General features: G+C 37.4%; 1 protein-coding gene and 1 long non-coding RNA gene across 3 annotated transcripts in view; one reads left to right on the forward strand and one right to left on the reverse strand.

Annotated features, from left to right (window-relative positions):
• On the reverse strand, positions 1–25,698 carry LOC130851565 (uncharacterized). The gene is made up of 3 exons (XR_009053225.1): positions 25,611–25,698; positions 22,131–22,256; positions 1–2,292 (listed from the first exon to the last, which is right to left on the reverse strand). It is a non-coding gene; the product is annotated as an uncharacterized LOC130851565 (long non-coding RNA).
• Positions 1–27,499, forward strand: part of CADPS2 (calcium dependent secretion activator 2) — a 524,489-nt gene that overhangs the window by 389,358 nt on the left and 107,632 nt on the right. For both annotated transcript variants that reach the window (XM_057732060.1, XM_057732061.1), the window contains exons 14-16: positions 4,564–4,665; positions 13,489–13,552; positions 16,632–16,755. In XM_057732060.1, coding sequence (XP_057588043.1) covers positions 4,564–4,665; positions 13,489–13,552; positions 16,632–16,755 — 290 coding nt within the window. The remainder of the gene's footprint in view (positions 1–4,563; positions 4,666–13,488; positions 13,553–16,631; positions 16,756–27,499) is intronic.

Raw genomic sequence — 27,499 nt, forward strand, 5'->3', positions numbered from 1 at the left:
TTATTTCACATAGCACTCTATTTTTATTAAAATCATGTAACTTCAGTAACTACAAGCCTCAGGAAAGAGTGACAACATTAACTCTCAGTATATAAGGATACCCTTCCTTTTCATTGGAACCACTTTAATATTGTTAGGCATAGAGTGAAACCCCAGTTAACATTAAAATCAGAAAACTGGTCATCCTGTTAGAATTTTAAATAACCACATTTTAACATCATCTTTTTATCAATGTCAAAGAGGCATTATTTTTGCTTTTATCATCTCAGGAAAAAAACATTCTGTTCTTGAGATTTAAAGCACTGCATTTCACTAATAATTAAAATGGCAGGTAAACACTAAAACTTCTCTGCTAAGTGTAAATACATGATAACTTTTGTTAAAGATCTTTTTACCCAGAATTCTTAACTATAATTCCTGCTACTGCCTGCTTTTCAAAAAGTTTCCTATTTTACCTACATTATGTAATAAAAACATTCCAAATAATTCATGCCATATTAATACTAATAATAATATTTGTGATATTACTGATTGATAAATTCTTACCATTGTATATAACTGATATTTTTTATTCTATATAGCACTCATTCATTTCTTTAGCATTTATATATTGAACATTAACTACTGTTCTATGCACTAGGGGTACAGCACAAAGGAGACAGACGATAAACAAGTAAATATATTGGATGATGGCAATATGTACAATGGCAAGCAATAAAGAGGCCTGTGGAAATGGGAGGTTACACTCTTACGTCAGGTGGTTGGATATAACCTCGCTAATCCTGAGTCATGTCAGTAGAGATGAGAAGGAAGTGAGTGAGCAAACCATGTGTGTGCCTAGGGAAAGGCTCCTGGGCCACAGAGCTGCATGTGCAAAGGCCCTGAGGCAGAGCATGCTTCCTCTGTTTGACGACTAGCTAGGAGGCTAGCATGGCTGGAGTGGAGGGACTTGCCATGAGGGGGCAGAGGAGAGCAGAGCGGGCTTTGGCTTTTACGATAAGTGTTACCACTACAGGGATATGATGCACACTGGAAAATGGCTCACGATAGTGTGTAGGCAATACCCTGACAAAGAAAAGACCGCAGGAGAGAGACCAGGGAGGCTACAGCCATACCTGGGGGAGAGCTGGTGACGACTGGAAGCAGGGAGCAGCAGAAGTGGTCAGGGGTGGTCAAGTTCTGAGTATGTTGTGAACATATAGCTGACAAGTTAATTTATAAACTGAGCTTGTAGAACTATTACACTTTAAATCTCTATTACCCTGAGTCTACTAGGTGAGTGTTCATAAAATGTAACCGTTTAAATAAATCTCAGGGCTTCTACAAGTACATATGCTGTAATGTATGAAAGAACAAATTTTAGGATTTCCTTTGTTAAGGTCTGCTTTAACTGAATCACTGATTCAATAGTAGGTATTTAAAAATGTATTGATATGTAACCTCTTTGCCTTATACAAGTAACATAGAAAATGTGTAATGTAAATAAGTGTATTTAAAATAGTTCCGCCATTGTTGCATCTCAACTATAGCTTCCATTTTTGAATAGGGATTTTTTTTTATTGCTCTGTTAACACATAGAGGAAAGATAATAAGGCATGGGCACTAAGAGCCCTGGATTTGAAAGGCAAGAGACCTAGGTTCAAGTCCAGACTCCTCTCCTTATGAGCTGTGTGACCCTGAAGACGTCACCCAACTTCCCTGAGCCTCAGCAGCTTCCTCTCTTAGAGACCGGAGAAAGGATTGCTGTGAGCAGCCTATGTTGTTATACATATAAAACCACACAGTACCAGGTGCCTTGATAATCTCTTTGTTTGTTTTAATAACACCCATGAAAAGAAGATATTGATGACATGGAAGTATCTGCATTTACTGGGAAGGATACTTTCAGAAGGAGCTGTTACTTTTCGGCTTGACTATAGCAAAGTTGCCATTTAGTCTCAATAATTTAGATATAGAAGGCCACTTCATATACCTAATATTTAGTACATTGTCTGGCATACACACTAAAATAAGGACATGTGAGTAAGGGCAAGTCCAAAATATAAAATATATTTAACCTGTCAGATGTGTACCTAATTTAGGAATAAGCTCAGTAAAATGGCAGCCCTTCCCTACGTATAACAGTCTTTATCTCAGTGAAGGTGACGTGAGTGACATTCCCATGACTGATTTTTCTCACTCTTCGTCGACGGAACCCCTGTCTCCATTCAGTCAGGTAGGCAAGGTGCCCCAGTGCAGTTTCATGTGACCCGACGACGTACTGTCACAGTGGATCACAGTCTCCTTTGACAGCTGAAACAGATAGTAAAATTCACTCAGAGATAATCGCATGGCATCTGTCAGAGAGCAAGGCCAAAGGACCATGTCAATCATTAGAACAATAAAGATAAGTCCTTTGCTTTTTTTCATCAAGTTTGCATATGTGTATTTAGTGAAATAATCACCTGCAGCTTTGTGGTATGGGTTTTTAATGCTTTCTATGTAATAACAATGTTGTTATAGTTTTTGTCTGCCCAGATTCCCAAATTAATGATTTATATACAACTATCCAGTTCAGCTTTTGTGATCAATGACGATAGTTATTCTTAGGTTACAGTCTGGGTTTTGTGCTATTATTTGCTTGATAGGAAATGACTCTGAAGTAATATGTGGGAAAAAATCCATTATAAAATTATTCTATAACATTGGGGTTCGTTCATTGCTCTGGAATTTAAAATCAAACTTTCTTTTTTCCTTCCTAAACATTTTAAAAGCCCAATATTTTGCCCTTAGTTTTTCTGCAGTTAACATTCAGACTGCACTTTGGTGGATCAGAATGAAATGTATTTGTAAGGAATATTTTCAAACTATAAATTCAAGCAGGATGCAATTTTCTAAAATAACAAATTATTTACTCTCTTTAGAAAGAAATTCTCAGATGTAAATGATGCTTTTTTTCTGAGAAATATGATGCTTTGATATGAATAAAAGGTCTTTAAACCAGTATGATTCAGGTATAGCTTTAGAATTAATTGCTTTTATCCTAATTAGTTTACAAGCATCAAAAATGCATACACACGTATAGATGTCTACGTAAAAAACAGTGGGAACAGCAAATTAAAATCTTGTTGGGAAGGTTATTTTAAATATCCATTTTTTTCATAATCCTCATTTCTACCTATTTTATACATAAACATTAAAAATTAGTAAATTCAAATGATAAATATGTGAAAATTAAAATGTAATCTTTAGAAAAATAAGTGAATTGGTGAAGATATGATTGGTGTTAAGAAATGCAAAAGATTCATTTTGTAGAAATATATAAAGTAAATGTGAAATGAATCCATTGTTTTCTCTGTTTTAACACAGTTAAATTCATATATTCAAAATTTTAGATGAATGCTATACTACCAGATACTTAAATTGATATAGAATAAATTCTGAATCCCTGCTATTTTATAGCAGATATATTTTATACATTCAATCCTGGTATTAGTAAAAGAAGATTTCTGCTCAGTCTTTGCTGCTACTTTTTAAAGTGCTACTTTAGAGACTTCCCTGAAGGTGCAGTGGTTAAGAATCCGCCTGCCAATGCAGGGGACATGGGTTCCATCCCTGGGCCCGGGAAGATCCCACATGCTGCAGAGCAGCTAAGCCCATGTGCCACAACTACTGAGCCTGTGCTCTAGACCCCACGAGCCACAACTATTGAACCCATGTGCCACAACTACTGAAGCCCACGCAACTAAAGCCTGTGCTCCACAACAAGAGAAGCCACTGCAGTAAGAAGCACTGCAACAAAGAGTAGCCCCCGCTCGCCACAGCTAGAGAAAGCCCACACACAGCAAGGAACACTCAAGGCAGCCAAAGATAAATAAATAAATAAATAAATAAATAAATAAATAAATAAATAATATTTAAAAGTAAAAAAAAAGTACTGCTTTATTTATAAAGCTGATACTTTATTTCATAGGCATATTTGGTTAAGCAGAAAAATCTTGAAACGTAAGGGGTATTTCTTTTCAGTATGTTTTCATTCAAGTATTTATATTTCATTTATATTTAACCAAAAAAATAGAGCAGTAAACCACTACATGTATACAAAATTTCTGTCCTTTACCACAATTAAAATTAAATCCCCAGTTTCACAGTAGCTTAATTTTTATTTGGAAGAGAAGCAGTTAAGACATTTTTAGCTTATATTCAGTGTATTTTTTATAATAATTCCATTCAGGATATTTAATTGGTCAAATGTTTGGTATCACAATAAAACACTTTTCACTGCCTTTCTCAAGGACTAGTCATTGTTTTCTGTAGATCTAAAACTATTTATTGTAATCCTTTACCTTGAAGGCCGTCTAAAAGAATAATTCCGTTCCATTCATTCCAGGTCAAAATATGAAGAAAATGACTACAAATATCTCCAATAAATTTCCACTGCAGACTCAAGTAACATGTATACTGTGGACTGATATGCATTTTCCTTAATTATTTGGATTTTTCAGGGAAATAGAAAGATATAAAATATATAAAAGTAAATGTTCTAGCACCATAAATTACTGATTCTTTTTTTTTTTTTTTCAGGCCTGATGGAATCGGAACTGTTTCAATGGAAGAAAAAGAGAGGTTTGAGGAGATAAAGGAAAGACTCTCTTCCCTTTTAGAGAATCAGATAAGCCATTTCAGGTATATACTCCATTAGAACAGTGTTTGCTGTCTTAATTCACTCCACCCTCTAATCCCCTACAAATGTTTGTTATGTCTTCCTGCTGCTGCTCAAGAACTGTCAATAGCTTCTCCTCCATCACCTGCAAGGTATGTTCTGCACTTCCCTTGGTCTGTGGTCTGCTTCTCAGCCTGCCATTCAGTTTCCACTACTCATTAAGTAGGCCCCACCCTCCGTAGTATCCGTTCCACTGACCCTCTCGCTTGCCCTCCATGCAGTCCTCAGCCTTGCCCAGCCTCTTCCTCCAGCTCTGGGGACTTTTCCTCCCTCTCACTGCGTTGCCAGGCAAGGAGACGCTCAAGTTCCACCTTCACAGGGGAGACTTTCTCATGTATTCCAGCAGAGAGTGGAAAAGCTGAAGTCTTTTAACCATCATCATCTGTACTATGCCCTAGTCACCTGTCATATAGTAATGACATACATTTCTTAAGTCTTTAGTTACCGTTTTATTTACATTGGAGAACAAGGGCTACAGTGTGTCTAGCACAGTTCCTTGGTCAAAAAAATTAAGTAGTGATGCTAAGAAACATTTGCGGGATGAAGGATAAATATCTTGATAATATTCTTTTTCCCTGATTATAGTTAGCTTAATGGAACCTAATGGTTAAAAACAGAAATATGCCTTTTTCTATCACTCTCATCATTAGCTCCTATAAAGTGTTGCCATGTCAATGTGTTGAAACTTATAGCACATCTGTCATGCTGCGAGTATGTGATTTGGAATCATTTCATGTGAACTTACTGAAAAATAAATTCAGTTACTATCCCCCCTCAACAGTTTGAAAACACTGTTATATAACCCTATGAAGAGTGTATGGCTACTCTGAGCCTCTGTTTCCTTACTTGTGATATGAAAAGCTTAGACCCTGTGATTTTAAAATGATACTGAGGGAAAAAATTATCGTAGGCTATACTAGTCATCTGTTTTCCTGCATTAATGATTTCAACTGGAGCTGGTGCCACCACCTTAAGTAAGTGAAGAGGGAGGATTTTCTGTGTCAGGATAACTGGGCATGGAGCAGTCATTTAGTGCTGGGTTTAGAAATGTTACGCATGGCACAGTCTCACACTGGAGAATTATTCTGCTCAAAAGGCCAGTAAATTCACATTAGGAAACACATTTGCAGAGGACGTTTCTGCATTTGCTGTCAAGAATATTGTCTTTTAGGTTGTATAGAGATCCTTATATTTTATTGTTTATGTCATTTAGTGAAAATCAATATATAGTTTTCCTGTTTTTGACATCATTGAGACAGAGCTCATCATTCAGTTGAATATCTACGTCAGTAACTATATAAGTCTCCATGGTTATTTATAGTAGTGCTTTCACGTGCAAGTAACAAATCCTACGTTAAACTGGTTTAGACAAATAAATGCATATGTTCACTTACATGCGGGTCTCAGGGAGGGTGAACTTAAAGACAGGCTGAATTTAGTGGCCATAGTTCCATTTCTTTGTGATTTTCACTGGCTATCCTCCTTCATGGGATGGCTTTATCCCCAGATGGGTAGCAAGACCACAGAATTCCTTGGCTTTACATCCACACGTGCCAGAGTTGAAAGGGGGAAGGTGGTAGGGGCTCTCTTTCTGATTCTCTCTTCAGATGAAAAGATTATTAGAAGATCCTAGCAAACCACCCCTCGTAACTCATTTGCCCTAAATAAATCATAGGCCCAGAGGCCAGAGGAAGCCCACGTACTGGATGCTCAGTCACTGACAAGCCATGGGCCCACCATGATGGAATTAGCCTGATCAGAGCCAGCCCACCAGGGGGTCCTGTCCCCGCCCCTGCTCACAACTACGCAGTAGGAGGCAGCGTGATTTACTGTATTAGTGTCCTCTCTCTTACAGTTTTGTGTCTTGACTTCTCTTAATAATTTAAACATCTGTAAAGATGTACTCTAGAATTCTTTTTTCGTTTTTATTTCTTTGATGTACTGAAGATTGGTGTACTAAAGATAACAACTAAACTAAACTAGTCTAGATATTTGGGGCTGACGTTTATATTCTCTTCTGATATTTGTAGACTTTGTATACATTTTTACCAGTTTTGTTTTTCCTGAGTCCATAGAAAACTGGATAAGAGGAAATGGGATTGAAATAAAACAGAGCAAATTTTAGGTATCCATATAGGCAAATGTAGAAAACAGTTTAAATTGTCCATGAAGATTTTCCTAATGATTCTACCAAATGACCTTCCTTAGCCACTTACATTAAAATTTAGAAAGGACATAAATTACTTATCAACTCACACTAAAGATGTAACCAGAGTACTATTAATAACTCTTATATAGAAATTTATTTATTCAGGCCCAAGTGTATTTCAGAAGTGGATTTCAAAGACACAGATAATAAGGCAAACTAAACTAAACATAAATGAGAAACTTCTGGTTAAAGACAGCAGATTAAGTGCATGTCTGCAAGACAGACACAGAACCTAACCAAAACAGCAGAACAGTATTTTTCAGAAGACATAAACCCACAAGGACAACGAGAATGAGAGAGGAAAAAAATGGAAAAAATAAATTAAAAATGTGGAAGTCGGATGAAATGGTATCTAATTTAGCCACCCAGGAAAAACTGGATCATAAACTGGTGGTGGGGAAAACGAGAAGCAATCTGGTTTATGTGATACAATCACCAAAATTCCAATTTGGAATTGCCCGTTGTAAGCCCCTCTGGAAATTAAGAGTAAAGCATGATTTGTTGTAAATCTGCTTAAGACACACTCAAATCCCCAGGTCTCTTTTCCAACTCATCAGCCAGGCTGCTGCCCCTCCCCTTCCCTGGCAGGGCACTGCAGGTTTATTCCCTGGAGAGGGTAAAATTAGAGGGTACCTAGGCTGAGCTGGAGGAGGCGAGGAAACACTGGGCACAGTTGGAGTTTGGGATTATATGGAAACATGGGGATTAAATAAGTGTTTATTCTGAAATCTGAGAATCACAGCCTTCTCCTTCCAGCTAACACAACTTGACACCTGAAATGCTGGCAGGCAGGCAAGCAGGCTTACTCCTTCCATATGTATTATAAGTATCTTCCCCATGGACTCTGACTAGCCCGAGAGAAAAGACCTAAAGCTGTGGAAAATAAAGACTCCCACTGAAACAGCCCAGCTTGATTCCCCTTCAGCAAAGACCACAGTCTACACGTACCCACCTAGGGGCATATAGCTTCTGTTCAGTTTTTTAGTAATACAATTTTGGAAATGATCAAACAGCCAAGGTAAGGCATCAGATGTTTGAGGAAAGTATTTATGGTGGAAAGCAGAGCCCAAACAAGTAATACGAAAAAGCAACTTGGGGAAAAAACAAAGATTATGTGGGAAGAAGGAAATGGTGGAGGGGGTGGTGGGAATCTTAATACGCTTGGAGAGGTTTGAGAAGATAGAGCATCTATAAAACAAAAACAAGATGCCTTAAAAAAATCTTAGGAAAAAAAACAAGGACTCTTAGAAATTGATGCAAATGACACAAATACGTATACACCATTGAAAGATTAAGTTAATGAGACCTTCTAGAAAGTAGGGGTGGGAGTGGGAAGGACAGGAAAATGGGAGTACAGTTGGCCCTTCTTATCCTTAGGTTTCACATCCCTGGCTGGATTGGATTGGTTGAATCTGCAGATGTACAAGGTCAACTGTACTGTACCGTTTTATACAAGGGACTTGAGCATCTGTGGATGTTTGTGTCCATGGGGGTCTTGGAACCAATAAAGAAATCCTTTTCTTCTGCAGCTTTCATTTTAATGTGAGGAGCAGTACTGATATCCAGAAAACAATGCACCAGTGACTTCACAAATTTGAGGAAAGATTATTTCCATCCTAGAATTCTATACTAGTAAACGTCTCCATCAAGGGTAATGGTAGAATAATAATATTTTCAGGCATGCTGGACATCAAAAGATGTGCTTCCCACATTCCCTCTCTGGAGAATGAAATTTACCAAGACAAAGGGGAAAGCAAAGAAAGAGGGAGAGTTAAAATCCCTGCAACAGGAAATCAACATGAGAGAGGAGGGACGCTTCATAGTGGTAGTTAACAGGGACCCCAAAGTGGCAGCTGAGCCTGGAGAGGAAATAGTTTTGACCAGACCAGGTCAGAAAATTCTCCGTAGATCAGAGTGACAGAACACTGAGATACTTTAACGTGCCAGGAGAAGTTGTATTAGATTAAGTATATATTGATAAAAAGAAATTAAAACAAAGACAAATATAGCAAAGTATTACTTATAGAGAAGATAATAGTGCATAGAAAGTAATCATATTAAATACATCTCAGTTATCTAGGACATTTATGTAATTAATGTAGATACTGAATTTAGGTCTAACTCACAAAAGTGATATAACTGCATTAGAAGGGTAGGAGGAACAGAAATTGTTGAGGGTGGCAGAAAGTGGTCTTAAAAAAAAAACAAAAACAAAAAAACAGCTTACATCCAGTAGTGGGGTGATATTTATCCTCCCACTGGAAACAATTTTTAAAGACAAAATATGTGGGGAAAAATGCTTTTCAAGATAGTAAACATAAGACAATGAATAACAGTGACTCCTGAGAGATGGGAAACAGTGAATAAGCCCTTTAATTGCCCCAGTTTACTGCCGGGACAGTGTTGCTAGATCATGGTCCAGGGAGGAGGAATCTGGGTGGATCCCTGTGGACACCCTGACTTGAGGAGACAGAACTGAGAGTCCAGGGAGGGTAAGGCAGCCAGAGTTTTCAACTCAAAGTTAGAGCAGAGAGACCTACAAGTAGTATTTGCTGAGGGTCTTCCTGAAGTCTTCAGCTAAGTATTGATCTGTGCATGGATGTGAGGAAACTATTCAAAGTTGGGCAAAGAACTATGTGAAAGGATTACAGGGGATTTTTTTTACACAGGGCTAGGAGTAGTTCCAGTTTTCATTGTCTAGAGTGGAAACCTAACTCATGAGCATCAGGTAGAATACAGAGGGTTTTACTTCAGTAGTGGAAAAAAATTAGCCCTAGAATAAACACTGTCATGGTCTCTCCTAATGAGGCTTAAAACCAAGATTCATATGAGTCAAACTATTTTCAAGTAATGTAACTGTATTCCAGAACAAAATTCAAGAGTAAAGGAATACAAAAGTGTTTTGCCACCAGTAAGGTAAAATAACAATGTCTAGCATCCAGTCAAAAACTTCTAGGCATACAAAGAAATAGTAAAATATGACCAATGAAGAACATAAAAACAAGCAAAAGTGAAAATGACACAGAAGATAGAATTAGTAAACAATAGTATTAAATAATTATTACCACATGTCATATTTAACCTGTTAAGGGCATCATGGAAAGCCTATAGCTAACATCGCACTTAATAGAAAAGTAGGAAAGACTGAATGTTTTCCACCTTCGATCACTATCTGCTCAAAAATCAATAATCAAGGTAGTGTAGTATAGAGAGTACAGTAATAGACTCTCATACATATGGTCAATTGATTTTCAACAAATGTACAGACAATTTGCAAAGTATACTTTATTCAACAAATGGAGCTGGAACTATCGGATATCCAAATGTAAAATAATAACCTGAATCCATACCTCACACCTGATCCACAATTTAACTCAACATGGACAGACCTAGAAAACAAAATCTCTGTGTCCTTGGACTAAGCACAGATGCTTAAAGAAAACACCAAACTCATGATTCATAAATGGAAAAATGTTACCTTGAACTTCATCAACATTAAGAACTTTTGAGGAGAGATATTTGTATAATACATATCCCACAAAAGACTTCTATCTAGAATATATAAATAACAAATAACTTTTTTTTTTTGGCCGCACCGCATGGCTTGGAGTATCTCAGTTCCCCGACCAGGGATTGAACCTGGGCCACGGCAGTGAAAGCCTGGAACCCTAACCATGAGGCAACCAGGGAACTCCCAATAAATAACTCTCAAAACAATAAGAAATAAAACAACCCAGTAAAAGGTTGTCTTGACAGATATTTCACTAAACATATGTGATGGTGAAAAGGCATATGCAAATGTGCTCAAGATCATTACTCCTTAGGGAAATATAAACTAAAGCCACAGTGATTGATAGGAATGTAAAATGGTACAACTCACTTTGTAACATAGTTTGTAGTTAATGTAAACACCTAAAGTATGACCCAGCTATTCCACTCTTAGGTCTTTTCCCAAGGGAAATGAAAGCATATGTCCACACAGAGACTTTAATATGGATATTTATATCAGCATTATTCATAATAGAATATGAAAACAAGTCGGACATCAACAAGGAATGGATAAAAGAGGTATTAGAATACTTCTAAGAAATGAAACGGAATGAACTGTTGATACATTGCAGTAGCATGTAAGAATATCAAACAGCTATGCTGAGTGAGAGAAATCAGACCCAAAAAAGTTCATACTGTATGTTTCCTCTTACATGAAATTATAGAAAATACAATCTAATGTAAACGACAGTAAATCTGCAGTTGTCTTGGCGCCAGGAGTCCAGAGGAAACATTTGAGGGTCACGTAGTGGTGGTTTCACGGGTAATCCATATGTCAAAACTTATCAAATTGTATACTTTAAAAAATGTGTAGTTCATTTTGTCACACCTATTTTTCTTAAAAAAAAGAAGCTAAGTACTTCTATTCCATAGTGAGAAGTTAGTAGGATCACATCTAAAACTGGAAAATCAAGAATTTAAAATATTATCACATTAAGGATGTGACATTTAAATACCAAAAGAATCAGCTTAAAAGTTAAAAACATTTTATTTTCTAGAGAAATTACTTGGGAAGTGGGGTGGAGCTGACCTAAAGGATTTACATTGTTCATAAAAATCCCCTTAGGAGAAGTGTCCTTTTAGACTATGTGCACATATAACTTTGATAAAAAATACAGTATTTAAATTTTTAATTTAAAATTTAAAGAAGAAACAGTTTAATCATTGGACAGGTCTACGCAGGCTCATTTATCTGTGTAATTAATTGACTAAAGTGAAAATCAGGGTGACTAATTTATTCAGAGTAGGTATTAAACTTGGTTGAATTTTATTTGATAATTGAATGTTTTTCACTTTGCATAGCTATTACAGAGCTATCAAAGTTGGTAAAAACCCAAAATATTTATCCTGAAAGGCAGAACAAAATGATTCCCTTCTTTTAAAACTTGTTTTGTGACGATTAATTAAGCTTCTGTGTAGTTATTTTCTGTATTTTATTGATTCAGGATTACTTGTACTCTGTAAATGTGTTGAATTATTTACACATCACGGGCAGCTAATGCTAATGCAGAACATACCCAGTGGGACCTCAGAGCCCTGAAATGCTGAATGTAATCTGGGGATCAGTAACATTCCATTCATAAAATGTGTCACCCACAGGTTAATGGAAGTAAACAATAGGGAGGACAGTGGGTGGATTATGCAAATACACTGAGAGATTTAAGCGGGAGGAGGGGACTACAAGAACCCAATTTGTGTTTTATTTAAACGTGGATTAAGGTTTATGGTATAGAAAATGACTAAAGCTACTTTACTAATTTGCTAATTCTCTGAAAAGCACCGCTGTGCAGGAAAAACTCTATCAAAATAAATGGGTTGTGGTTTTTTATGTAGGGTGAGCGGGGGGAGGATGCACAGAGGCAAGATTAAGTGAAGGGAATTTGTAACAGTAAATGAAATGATAAACAGTATTCTGAAGAAAAATGCGAGTGGCTAGATGACATTTATATAACACTTATTTGCATTTATCTAACACGAATGAAAGTTTCACAAAACTAAAACCTGCTCTGACTATAAATTCAGCTCCTGCTTTGGGAGGAACCAGTCTTTCACTTTCTCTCGGATAGTGGCAAAAGACATGGAAATAAGTAAACTTTTCAAGTTATTCGTTTGAAGATGTCTGAGTAAGAGCAAAGTGGAAGTCCAGGACAGCCCAGCTCCTATAACACTTGATCTAGGGGCCGCCAGGGAGGGAGGCTTTGCTGAACCTGGTTGAACAAGTGAGGCGCCCCTGCGGGATGAAGTGGCCCTGACATTCTGTTCTAGGTGGAAAGTGGCCTGAAGAGGGACCCCCTTGTAAAGAGCAGTAAACCTGTCACTGCTGTGTGGTAGCTAACTCCTGAGGAGCCCACTCACCCACGCTCCCAGCTCTGACCCTGATTTCAGAATATCCGCGTAACCTGCCCTCCAGTTGTCAGTGTGTGTTAGGAATACATGGGACTATAGAAATACTTTGGATAAATGAATGCAGGCAGCAGAGCTGCAGAAGGGTTATGTGGGGGGTAGGGGGAGGTTGGAGAGTTAGACACCAGCAGAGACAGGCAAACATGAGGAAGGGGGAGCTGGAACCTTGTTTCTCCTAGAAGTCAGGTGTGTGGTGTAGGTGTCCATCTTAAATCACACATAAATACAGGAGGAGGTGGGGGAAGTCATTCATTTTATCATAGCGCTTGAAGAACAGCACTTAAACAAGAAGTTAGGAAATGCACTTTAAGTTTCTCTTTACTTACAGGACCCTAGAGGTTCCTTTTTGATTAGTGTTTTTTTTCAATGTACATGTATCATCGAAACTTGAGAACCTTTTTCATCACAGTTTATACCTTTACTGTTTAAGACATTTAAGTCTCGGGACTAGGTAAATTTCAGAAGTTAAAAATTTCCTGGATGGGTTGATACCCTTTTAATCACGTTTTACTGTTTTCCAATAATGCCAGGTAATAGAAGAGGGAGTTATTTAGCAGTCTTGGATATTAAATGTTTGACTTTTTCTTCCTCCTGTTTTCTTTTTTCTTTTTTTTTTTTTTAATAGATACTGTTTTCCCTTTGGACGACCTGAAGGTGCGCTAAAAGCTACACTTTCATTACTCGAAAGGGTATGTTTGAACATTACTTTGTAAGTACTGTTTGCATTCTCAATGGCTGTGTATTTTAGTTATTGAACTAGGCAGACAGTCCCATTCCTCATGAGTGTGATGTCCTCTGGGTCTGCTGCATTTCATCAGTTTCTCACTTTTTCTTGCTACATCCAAATTCTTCTGTATCCTGCTTTCATCTGCAAAGCCTTTCTGACACCTACCACTGCCATCCTATGCTGAGTGTATAGCATCTTTTTGATAGTATCCATTTTTGCCACCTCTTTTTCCCCCCATGAAATAGTCTTTTTTTTAATTTCAGTTGAGTATAATTATCTGTTTTTCAGACTTTACAGTTGTCTTTTATTATCCCCCCTGACTTATTTGTACATCTACCTGTCATCTACCTGTCATATCCTCATACCTATGAGAGTTTAACATTATTTAATATTTACATATGTATCATTTCTTTCATTCTAAATTTATCTCAGAATTTTTCAGTTCAGTTTGTGTGTTACTTTGAATGAATTCATGAATTATAGAAACTGATGACTTTAGAAGTCATGAAATTATAAAAATATACAAAAAAGTAAATAGCAAATATTTTATATCCATGCTAAAAATCATTTATTAGTGAAAGTATATTCTCCGCTGCTGTTTTCATGGCAGATTAGATGTGAAAGGGAAGTATCATTTCATCTGCCTGTAAAACTATTCACGTGCTAGTTGGAAGCTAACAAGTAATGTGAACAAGTTTTATTCCTTATCTGTATTAACAAGAATATCTAGGGATCATCTCTCTCTCATGGTTTGATTTTTCTGGTCCTGATTTGTTGACTTTAAGCACTTGTTCTTGTCGATTTTTCTGCCCAAGGAAGTCCAGATAATATATTATATTTATTCGCACCTCTGCGAAAAGCAACAAGGGGAGACATCGTTCAGTGATTTAAGGATTTGAGAGAGGAGGGCTAGAACCAATGACTACATTGAGATCTTTTGGATTACAGATTGATTTTATCTGTATATCCCTGTCTTATCCTTGATTACTGTGAATTGTGTGATAGAAATATTATTGTCTTAATTATCTGTTTTATTAGAATTTTTATAATATTAAAAGCTGCATGTAACTCAGGCTTTTCAGAGTTTTCATTTCAACCTATCCATTAAGGTATCACCAATGAGACAAGAATCCTTAGAGGCAGCTTTGCTTTTTGGAACAGTATCCCATCCTGGGTGCCTAGCGCAGCCTCTCAGTGTGCTGGTTTCCATGACAGAGTTCCCCTCCTCCCCCCAGCAGGGGAAGAGTTAGTAACAGCAGAGATGCCCTCGTGCCCTGCCGTGACAGGTGGCAGGATGAACAGTGACCTTTTTTCCAGTTATAGTAACTAATCATGTTGCTTACTGAAATGAGAGAGAAATGGTAAGGGCTATTTCTTCATTTTTGTATCTCTATACTGACTGAAATATCAGAAAAATAAAATAAAGTCTACATGTGAATTCTTGATACTTATGATGCCCTGGAAGAATATGCAGAGGAAGCATGAAACCCAGGTTGTGTCTCCCTTTTTGCACTTGCCAGTCCTTTATCTGCACTTCTCCAGGAAAGGGGATTCAGTGTCTCGACACACACTTCAAATGAAGTGCCCAGCTCCTAGATGCTATGAAATATTGCCTGATTTCAAACCTGGACTCACCTCTGTAATAGATACTAGACATTCTAATTTTAACAGCTATCTCTATTATTTGGAAGTTTGGCACCATAGGAAAGCCTAATAGTAAAATTAATCTTAAATTTGAATTTTAGTAATAATCACATTAAAAATAATAGTGCCTGTCAATGCTTATATTTTTCCTCTAAACAGAAGGATTTTTCTGGCAATAAAGAGTCTAAATAAAAAAGGAGTCTAATGTGCAGTTCTAAATAACGTGCCAAATGTGTTAGTGTCAGTGTAATAAGATTTTTAGTATGAGAACATGAAGAAAAATTTAACTTGGTAGGGGAGGAAATTTTTAATTGATAAAGTTTGCCGTTTTCAGAAAGAAACCATGCCTCACAAAATGAAAATATGTTGTCAAGAATCACCAGTGCTAGAATGATTGAATGAATTTGAGATTATTAAATCCTGAGTGCCAAGGCTGATTGAAATAGAATGCAGTAATAAAGCATGAAATGGACGTCTTCATGTTCTTTCAATATTTCTTTCAAAGTAAAAGACTAATAGGGTAGTAAGAACACTTACAAAAGTATTGTCTTTTTTATGTTAAGATTTTGCTATATGTTATAGAATTTGTACGCAAAGCAAGATAAACCACATTAATTATATAGAAAAGAGTTTGACTAACAGTATAATCAAAACTTACTGTGAGCAGTTTTATCACTAGGCAAGTTTTAAGGATAATTATCAAGGAGTCATTATAAAAGTACTCAAATACATTATATTTTGAATTTTGAATATAATTGTATTTTCCTTTGTCAACAGTAATACCTTTAAATGAAAAATCCAAAAAGCACAATTTAGGAACCCAACAGAAAATAATCATTTTTTTAAAATTTTCAGAAAGTTTCCTCGTGTTTTAACATTTGATACTCCATTCATTTCACTAAGACAAAGAAGCTCCACACACACCCCCTGCCCCAGCAGATCAAAATAACTAAAGTGTAATTAGTGAGAGTTGAGGTCTTAATTTTTGTAGAGCCCATAAAAGATGCTTATTTTAATGGAATTTATGTTTTCATATATATTGCTCAAAAGATTTAAAGCTTTTAAATCAGGGATATACAAGGTAAACTTTGTTTATTACTTTTCCCAAGGACTGTAATTCTCATCTGAAACAGCTGCTCTAGTGGTGGTGTGCGTCCCTGGAGGAAAAGTGACAGTCACACTGAATGGTGGCTTGGCCTATGGGAGGTTTTGATGTGCACAAATGAGGCTTAGACAGGGGAAGCCAAGACTGGGAGGTTATTTCCCAGTTGTGACATGCCAGCTCATCGCCTCCCCCAGTGTGACCTGGCACCCTTTCCTACTAGTAGGTTTAGGACAGTTTGTGTACTTGTTTTCAGTATTTTATGCAGTTGCTCACTGTCTCTTTCTCTCTCTAGGTTTTAATGAAAGATATTTCCACTCCCATACCAGCAGAAGAGGTGAAAAAAGTGGTCAGAAAATGTCTTGAGAAAGCCGCCTTGATCAATTACACGAGACTCACAGAATATGCCAAAATAGAAGGTCAGTGCAGTGAGCAATTGCCAAAGTGGCAGTGAGAGCCAACAATGCCTATTAACTGCATTTTCTGTGAGAAGTCCTTTCCTTTCCTGAACAAACCTGTGCCACGGCAAAGGGAAATGTCTCATTAAAATCTCAGCTGGTGAACTCAAGAGCTTTTTCCTATTCATTGCTTTAATATGCCTCCTGGGACTCTGCTTGAATGAAAGACCCAGGATTCGTGCTTAAGTTGTCCTTTGTTCTTATTTTGGGTTTTGAAGAAACCAAAACGTGTTTTCATGGGTTGTATTTTTTGACATTACAGTAAGTATGTCTAACGTTTAAACTATGGGCAATGTATTCTTTCCTGACGAGTAACAGTGTAGTGTTATTTAATTTTATTTTCAGTTCTACAGCATCTCTCAGAGAAAGAGGAAACTTGTTGATTATCATGAGGGCTTAAATAAACTGATAGAATTTCCTGCAATTTTTAATTGCTTACAATATATCAGTGCATTTGAAAGATCAGATCTCTTGAGAGGACTGTGCATTTTTTCTTTCTTCAGGTTTTATTCATTAAGGAGAATTATTCACTTTACTCATTTAAGGTTTAAGATGCTTAGAAATATAGACTGAAATTTGTGACAAAGTCATACAGTCAGCTTTTATCCAACAATCCTTTGACTGGTATAATTAAAAGTAATAGAAACAACCTCAGATTCTTTATCGTAAAACTAGCTTGTGTAATACATGCAGCATTAACTTAGTGAGGAAAAAAGTTTAGAGTGTAAAATACTTATCTCTAAAAATAAAAAGTAAATCATCCATTATTTAAAAATTTAGTAACTTTTAATATAAAATGGTATTTAATGAATTATACATTTATTAGTTGATATTATGAAAGATTCATCAAAATTGGGACAATGGAAAAGATGACTATAATTGGCTGTGTTATATCCTATTTTCTTTCCAAATCTGATCAAGCTTTCTAACAAGCACGTGATAACCAACCTCCTGAGTGATTAACAAAAAAGCCATCCCATCACTATAGCAACCAATATTATATCACAAGAGTAACAACGTGAAACCTCCTTAGTTACCAGTTTAACATCATTAATTATGATATCATGTTGTGTTAAAGCAAAAGCAATGAATATTAGATCATTTGGGGAAAGTGGAAGATAAACAGATTGGTTTTCACATTTTGAATACTCAAACAATTTTCATGTTTTGGGAATATTGGGTATGGTGAACATGGATTGAAAGAATTGATATAAAAATAGACATACTAAAACCTTTCAAATCTGGCAAAGAGAAAAAAAAGTTGTAGACAACCTGAATAACCACAATATTGTTTTACCCAAATATTATGAACCCTGTCCAAAAAACTGTGAGAATCCTTTTGGTCTTAACTATTTTAGTTAATATTTTTGACCAGTACCTTATCCAACAATACTGAAAAGATATGCAGTATATTTTTTGTTTTATCTCTGTAATTATTTTCTAGTTGTAGACTCCATTTTAATATGGACAAAAACAAGTCTGTGTTGGAGAAAAAGCCTAAAATAGGACCCAGTGGAGAGTGAACAGGGAACTCTCCCACCTCTTCCTTTCTGGAGTCACCCCCTCTCTTATCTCGAGTCCAGTGTGAGAACATTCTAGAAAAAGGATCCTAGAAATCTAGTCAGGTAGGACTGCTGAGCAGTCTCTTTTCAAAAAAATAAATAAATAAAATGCATGTTTCTTAGATAAGGAAAACTTTTATGCTCTTCATTTTCTCCCTTCTCCCCGTTTTTTTGTATCTTAAAAAATAAAGAGCTTTGTTCCATACTCAGGGTCAGACCAAAAACAAAGTCAGCTTTAAGTTAGAAATAGGAAGTGGGCTCCTTTTCTTTGCTTGGTTGGTCTTTTACATTATGTCAGGGAGCAACATGGGTAGTTTGCTTTTCTCCTAAATTCTCTTCTCTTACGTTTTAGGCCCAGCAGAAAAGGAAACAGGTAATTAATGTTTCTGCATGCATGTGCCGTTATTCCTAATGGTGGTGGTGGTGTGTTTTGAAGTGGATGAATAGCTCTTTCCTTTTCAAGGCTCCTGTTGGATCACTTTGACTGAGATACTGAAGAGACCGATTTTATTGGAACAATTGCTAATGCTTTGTAGGGAAGATATAGGCCATTTATCTCTGCAAAAGTTCAGCAATATTTTTTGATATGAATTCAAAGCGAAACACCTGAGGCTGTATTAATGTTATGCATTAGGTTTTAAGCATGTACGCTAATCTTATTCGGAAGCTGTCGCCAATATTTGAAGGTCTCTTACACCTAGAAAAGAGGACCATCTTTCTTTTAGCACTCCTGGAAGATAACTTAAGAGTGAAAACACATAAATGCTGTTAAATAAAAAGTAAGCAGCTCTTAACTTTGAAAGTTTTTAATCATAGGAATGAGCAGAGGTTATAAAATCCCATTCTCAAGAATTTGCTAGAAAAGAGTTCTTCTCCGGGTCTCTGAGTTTTTAAAGATTTTGTTACTTTTGTGTGTGTGTGCACGCCACTTCTCCCAGTTGTAATTAATTTAATTACATGGGCCATTATGTATTCATCCTGTCCATCTCTGCTTCAGCCTCTTGCAGGCAGGATCTCTACTGAACTTCTTCACTGTCGTATCCCCAGCACCCAGCACTGTGCCTATGACACAAAGTAGATACTTAGTACTTGGAGAGAGACAAGAGGTCCATGAGTTAAGTTCCATCTGAAAACAATGGCGCGAGGGACAAGTGATGAACCTTTCTCATCCTAGTTTTCTCATCTCAGTCAAATTCTGCATGCACTCTTATAGACAAGTTTGCTTGGGTTGTTTTTAACTGAGGTCTTCCATTAAGGGTGCTGTTTCTTTTTTTCCTATCTTCAATTCTTTTCCAGTATTTGACCTCAGAAAGTGTCAGGAACAAAACACTCAGAGCCAGGAAAAGGGGAAAGAACACACCTGCAGTGATCGCTGAAGTGCACTTTAGGAGAAATGTATTAGAAAAAAATATGAGACAACCGTCCCCTCTTGTAACCGTCCATTGTGATAGCAGCATTCCCATGCTCTTTAACAAACTTTTTCAAAACCTCTTACAGCATTTTATCCCCCACGTTGCTGTTGTGAAAATCGTTTTTGTATAGTTTGCGGACAAGAAGTCCAGGGCTGCTGGTGGTTTTCCCACTTGCCATAGAGCAAATACGTCAGCCAGCTGGGGCTGGAGTCAGGGGTCCTGATCCCCAGCCTACAGAGACTAAGCTTCTGCCCCTGTGAGATAGGAAGGAGTCACAGTGCACCTTGACGAGGACAGAGCAGAGGCAGCTGCCCTGCTTGTGAAAGTTGCTGTCGCCTGTGTACTGCACTTCCAGCCACATGAAAGTCTTCCCTTCACGTGTACTCAACATCCATACTGTCGCCCGACTGTGTAGGCTGCAGACTGTGGGGAAAAGACTTTTTAAAAATTAAGTACTTGCATAGAAAAGAGAAAAACACATCAGTGTAACCCCAGTAATGTAAGTGAATTGAAGGGAAAGCTCCCCTTCATTGAAGACTGTCCTGAAGTAACAGAAGAGAGGTTTTTAAGAAATGCAGTTATATTCCTTTGGTTGCGTCTGGTTGCAAGTTAACAGGGTTACCTAGTCAATGTTCTTGGAGGTGCTTTTAAAAGTGATTAAAGCCGAGACAATCAGTTGCATGTATAAGAGCCTAAATGCTTGATAAGCCTTTGAAACAGTGCTTTCTCACACATGATCATCATTACCCTCAGTTAGTTTGTACACGTAGAGTTTGTCACCATGTTGTCATCTACTGACCTGCCTACTGCCCCAGAGGTTTTTCATTTACACTGCTTCAGTAGTTCCTTACACAACTCTTCAAAATAGATTTTTTTATGGAAGAGGTAACTGAGACTTTAGAAAAAGTCAGTAGCTTGCACAAGGCTGTGCTGCCAGCAAATGTCAACAGACCTGAGATCTGCACCCATGTTCCTCAGACACCAGAGCCCTCGCCACGCCCTCCCCTCTGGCTGCCCTGCCTCCCACGCTGTCTGATCCAAAGTCACGGCATTTTCTGGTAAACCCCGCACACACATCACAAAAGCCAAGGGTTAGCATTTGTAGGATCACTTTTTCCAAAAATAATACTTATTTAATAATAGGAGCAAACACGTACGTGCCAGGCACTATTCTAAGCATTTTACATGTATCCATTTATTCTTTACAACCTTTACAGTAAATATTACTATTATTTTTCCTTTTTTAGGAAACTGAAGCAGAGGGGTTGTTTTCTACTAGCCGTTCTCTGGTCACATAGCCAGTAAGTGGGAAATTAGAACCCACTGTCTACCTATTAAGCTGTCTTCTTATTTTTCTGTCTTCCTTCCTCCCCATCTTGCCAAGCTTGCATAGTTCAGTTTGCACTCAGTTAAAATGCATCAGCGTTTAAAAAGGTGTCTGGAACAGTGCTGCTCATAGAGATATGATGAAAGCCATATATGCAACTTAAGAAAATTTAGTAGTCACATTAAAGAGGCAAAAAGAAATAGGTGAAATTGATTTTAAGAAGATAGCTTATTTAACCCAACATATACAAAATATTATCATTTTCAAATGCATTCAGTATACACAATTATTGAGATATTTTACGTTATTTTTTTTCCTACGATGTCTCTGACATCCAATGGGCATTTCCCTCTCCCAGCACATCTCCATTAGAAGTAGCCCTATTTCAAGTACTCATCCACAACATGTAGCTAGTGGCTGCTATGTCGGACAGCACAGCAGTCTGATTGGAAGGCTGAGTTGAACTCCAGAAACTGACTCTCTTTTATTTTCCCTGACGCATGTTAAGTGTCGGATGTTGAATGTGATTAAAGTGTGCAACCTCCCCACACCCGAGTGTCTCTCCCTGTGCCCTACTTTATTTTTCTCTACAGCCCATTTGGCCTGACACGCCAGATAGTTCTTTCATGCGACTATTGTCCTAGAATGTTAGCCCCACAAGGGCAAGGCTTGTGTATTTCAAAACTGCTGTATCTCCAATGCCAAGAAAAGTGCCTGGTGTGGTATTACTCGATAAATACTTTATTGAATAAACAGTTGACTTAATGCCACAGAGAGTGATCAGGCTGTTTACTGCACAGAGAACATCTATAACCTGGCGAGCTGGCTTGCAAAATCTCATTCAAACCAATCACTGAATAATTAACAATATAGAGCCAAAAGCAGCTACTTAAAAATAACAAGGTTGGAAAAATTAAACCAAAATTTCTGGCCCTTTATAATAGGGGGAGGGAGGGATGAGGAGGAACTAACTCTGGGTCACAGAAGCCAGAAGTTATACACAGCAGTTGTATTAATAAGAGCGAGTCATCTAACCTGTTTCAGCTGTTTCTATAATTCAGCATGATGCTCAGTTTGACTCATAGTTCTTGTCCATCCCTGGGAATTCGTCACATCCTCCATTGACAGCACAAATTTGCAGAATAAAGGGATTTTGCAGCTCTGTAATAGATGAAATAAAACAGATCACCTGTCTCTAAATGCCTTCTTTCCTTCTGGGGAATTACTTGCATGTGTTTTATGAGAACAGATAGTTCATTTTAAGAACTTGAAATTTCTAGAAAGCGATTTTATTTTTTTTAATTTTAAGAAATGTTTGAGACTTACGCCATTGTGAAATCAGCTAGTTTCCTTCTTTGGTTTAGTTTTATCCCTAACTTTTTATGTAATAGTAAGATCATTTTTATTTACAATCCAAAGTTCGAATGATACTGAAACTTCTCTAATTGTTTTTTTTTTTAATCACATGCCTTGTTGATACAATGTAGCTGTTATTTTTAAAGAAGAATTCATTCGTTCTTTAATTCAAGGAATTTTTTTATGGACAAGAACAACTGTAAAACACCTAACAATAGTCCCTGTTTGCTCCTGAAAACTACATAAAACTACATAACATATTGTAACTTATGATAAAAGAGGAGGGAGACCACTCCTTAGAGCTTGCCTTGACCTGAGATCTTTTATATACATTTGGTACCTAAGCTTCTTGTGAATCTCAAAACGTGGAGGAGCCCTACACAAAAAGTAGCATGGAATGAACAGGCAGAGGCTTCGTGCAGTGACGATCTGTCTGGGTCCTCTGGTTGCCAGGTTCCCAGGTCCAACCCCCAGTGCTCTCAGTCTCAGTTGAACAGGATAGAGATGCTTTCCCAGAGGGCCGCACTGCTTGCTTTCTTTGAGAAGAGAAGTTGCACTGTGGCCGCCCTTACATCATTAGGATGTGTTTGCCATCTGGGTGGCATTTTAATTTAGCACTTCTTTGTCAGAGTGTAGCGATAAATAATAAATAAATGAAATCTGTTCTACTTAAGGACATGTGTACAGAAATGAGTATATAAATGGATGGCACAGTTGAAAATTTTTTTGTTAATGAATAATTTCTTACAAATATTTCCAGGATGTCAGTGTACCTCATAAAAGTTTTTTGAGTTTCCTTATAAATTTGATTTTTAAGTTTTTTTTGAGTATTATATGTTACCATGAATCCAGGCTATAATATCTAAGTAATAGACCAGAAATTTTGCACTCTCATAAGCATTGACAACACTTTGCAGAAGCTAATTTGTATACTAAAAAGAAACAGAGTCCTCACCTTAAAAATAATAAAACAAAATTAAAGAATTGAAGAATTTTCTCCAGCCTATTTGGACAATGTGGCTTGAACTCTGGGACCTTGGCCTGAAAATAAAACCTCTGTGACTATTTCTGCTTCTGATGATCTCACATGATGATTTAGGGACAAATTGATAGATACAGTTTCTGGCTCTAAAACAAAGAGAATGACCTATTGTCTTTTTATTTAAAATATTTGAGAAAATCATATAAATCTGTAAAGTTTTTTTTTAGTTTCTAAGGCAACATGTGTGTATATAGTAAAAACTCATTGCTTGAGCTACCCTGAGTAATTATCTGTACAGGGATCAAATTAAACTTTATTTTTGCACTATATATAAAGAAAAGCTGTATTTTCCAGATGGTCAATGAGCTATTTAAATTATCTAAGAAGATAATTGTTTTCTGATAGCCATAAATTACTTTGATTCTATCACCTAGTATGATACAATTGAAATGTTAATTTTACACTATTTTTATCAGCATGTTCTTGTCAATATATTGAATAAGATATCTTTCACATCTCCTTGCCACAACATTAGCCTTACTCTGTATAATGTATGTGTCAGAAAGTATTAAACCATATTCTTTTTTAAGTACTACGTAAGTAGTACGAATTCCCTTTGGCTGTTTCCACATCTGATCTGGAATGAAAGAGGAGTTCTAGTATGTTTATTTGCCCCAACTTTTCTCCCACCAACTTGGTAGCCACTCAAGATAAGAACCCCGCCCTATATAATCTGTGTTCGTGTCCCCTAGCTCATGACAGTGTCGACAGATTCATCCCGGCGTATCCAAAGCTGGTTCGGGAACACAGCAAGCAGGACTAGAGGAGGCAGGTGAAGGTGTGATTTGCTTACGTCTGGCAGAGCTTTCAAGCTCTGTGCGTACCTTCCGTCAGCTTAGGACAGCGGACAAGAGTGTGGTGCAGTTGCTCAGTAGCTCTCTGCACACTCAGGTCACTAACCCACTGAGTGAAAAGTCAAGTGAAGACTCGAGGTGCACCCTTGTACGCCAGTGGCAACCTCAAGGCAGAGCTTTCAACACTCCTCGAACCTCTGCACCCCCTGTTTACCCACAGCTTTAGTGACCAGAAGACAGGGGTTCTGGCAACTCCAGACAAAGCATGGAGACATTTAAGGACATTTCAGCTCTCTCTCCTCTAAAATTAGCTCTGGCTCTGCATTCCTCTAACATCCTTCCTGACTGATCTTCGCTTAATTCTGGAAAAGCGTTAGTATGTGTTACTCCATCTAAAACAACCGTTGGCCACATGGTCCTGCTGCCCTCTGCTTTTGGCCTTCTGTCCCTTATATTGGGGTTAATATTGCCAGTGCTGAATGATTTGTCATGCCATGAGGTCTTTTGTGACCCAAATGAGCAGAACTTTTCCTTGATCCACATTCTCTTTGTCAATGAGTCATCCATCCTTTCTCTCCATTTTTAATTTGTTCTATTTTGAATGTGAATGACAATAGATAAGGACAATCTCAGTCAGAGACAGTCGTATCTAATTCCATACATTAAAAAAAAGAAAACCTGATTCAATCTTGAACAATATTCTCCTTCCGGATAAGGCTCTCATAGAAATTTGATCTTAAATTTAAATGACACCTAAGTTTAAGGTTATTTAAGGGCAGTCATTTCCTTTCAGTCTTGTAAAGTGCACAGTAAGCTTTCTAGCTCCATACCTACAAACTTCCTGTTATTTATACCCACCTGTGTGTCTTCTCTTCTGCCTCATCAGGGGAAGAGGCATCGTCCTCTTCAAGGCCAACTCGTCCACCTATCATGTTGGCCCCGATTCCCTTACCTTTTTCTACATGTGTTTTACTCGATCATATATCTCTGCTTTTTCCTGTGGCTTGTACCTCTTGTCTTCTTTTACATATTTCCCTTCCAGTTATAATCATGGCATCTCCCTAAAAAATGCCTTATCCTGAGCTCTGCGCCTCCTTGAAGCTGCCATCCAAAGAGCAGGTTATACTCTCACTTTCATTTTACTCACCTTTACTCCACTTTGCCCAAAGAAGTTTGGCTTCCAATCTCACCAGTCTGTCTGGTGGGGAGTTAGTTACACTAACCTGGAGCATGGCTGGTCAGAAGCAGAGTGGAAGGGAGGAAAACGTTTAAATTCTGCCCCTGCCTCCCTCCTGCATTGCCTTGAAACATGCAACTCCTTACCTTCTGTTGCTGGAATTGGCAGCAGTAGACCAGGTGGCCAGTATCTGTGGTATTATCCAGACAGGGCCTCAGCCATGCTGCAGTGAGATGTTGATGAAAACAGGAAAGGGCTGGGCCACCCGCACTCATCTCTTCACTCCTCAGCATCCAAACCCTCTAGCCTGGTGAATTACAAGACTGTTGACCAAGTGCTATTGCTCTGAGCCTAACAAATTAATAGTGAATCCCTGTCCACAGGAGTTGCCTAATGACTTAGTAGGAAAAGGAAATTATCAGTATTGATTCTGTGTTGCCTGGGACTCTGTTCTGAAGCTGAAGCGTCTCTCTTTTCTAAGTCCCTGCAAAGGACACAGCCCTGCCCATCATCCCATTCTCCATACCTCCAAATGATCATTAGCTCTCAAACCAAAATACCTAGACTCCTACTAAAGAGTACAGCTCTTAGTAAAGACAATAAGTGATATGTAGCATCTGGAACTGATGGAGCAAGAACTTGAATTGAGCATAATGCTCTCAAGGCAATACAGGAAGAGGCTAGCAGTATGATGCAGGAACAAGAAGTCATGAAAAGCCAAGTGGAAATATTGGGTATGAAAATACCGTGGTTGTAAGAAAAACAGGGCACAGGATGAATACAGCTGAAGAACTTGTTAGTGACCCAGGAGATCAGAATGAGGGCAGCAGGAAAGGAGAAATAAGTAGATGATACAATGGGAAAGCTAAGTGATAAGGAGAATAGAAATAGACAGACTTCCATCAGACTGGTTAAGAAAGAGATGCAGATAAATACAGTATGAAAGAGAATAACTAGAGACACAAGACATAGAAAAGTAATGGAAGAATGAACCAATACAAAATTGTGTGAACCAATACAAAAATTGAAAGTCTAGAGGAAATCGAAACATTTCTCCAAAATCTGTATATTGGTAAAATCAGCACAAGAAACAGAACTCAAATTGGGCAATAAAATTTAAAGAAACTGAAATAGTTGTCAAAGATCTCCCATCCCCAAATTCCTAAGCCCAGTTGTTTGGGGAGACAAATTCTACCAAACTTTAAAGGAACAAGTAGTTCCTATCCAAAATAAGTTCAGTAAAATGGGAAATGAGGGGAGTTCATTTCATGCAGCAAATATAATCTTGATTCCCAAACCTGACAGACAATAGAATAATAGAATTATTATAGGTCCATTTCATTATAGGCATATGTGCAAAATTCCTAGATATGGTATTAGCTCACAAAATACAACAGTGTATTTGTAAAATAACATAGTCAGTGGGGTTTGTTCCAAAAATATGAAAGTGATTCAGCATCAAAAAACTAAAAAACTTAAAGATCGTATGATCGCAATAGCTATTTTTAAAAGGGTGAAACAGTTCAGCACTTAGCCATGGGGGGGGGGGGGGGCGGGATCTAGACTGTTAACCTAGAAAGACTTCCTTAGCTTTATAAAATCCATATAGAAAAAGACCTACAGTGAATATTTAGTGAAGAAAGTTTAAAGGCATTCTCTAGGATTAGGAACAAGACAAGTACATACACTGTCATATTTCACAATACTGAGAGTCTCAGACTCTCTACATAAAAGGAATGTAAAAAAGTGAATCAAAAGAATGTAAAGAGATAAAACCATCATTGTTTGCAGATGAAACGACCATCTCCCTAGAATATTCTACAGGATCTAAATTGAACCTGTTAGAAACAAAAGTTCAGCAAGATTGTAAAGTCAGCCTGTTAAAATCAAGTCTTTCTCTACACCAGAGATCCTCAAACTTTTTAGTTTCAGGACCCATTATACTCTTAAAAATTAATGCAGATCCCAAAGATCTTTTGTTTATGTAGATTATATCTACCAATATTTACCATACTAGAAATAAATTTATAAAATG

This window comes from Hippopotamus amphibius, chromosome 4 (genome assembly GCF_030028045.1).
Source record: "Hippopotamus amphibius kiboko isolate mHipAmp2 chromosome 4, mHipAmp2.hap2, whole genome shotgun sequence".
Lineage (NCBI taxonomy): Eukaryota > Metazoa > Chordata > Mammalia > Artiodactyla > Hippopotamidae > Hippopotamus > Hippopotamus amphibius.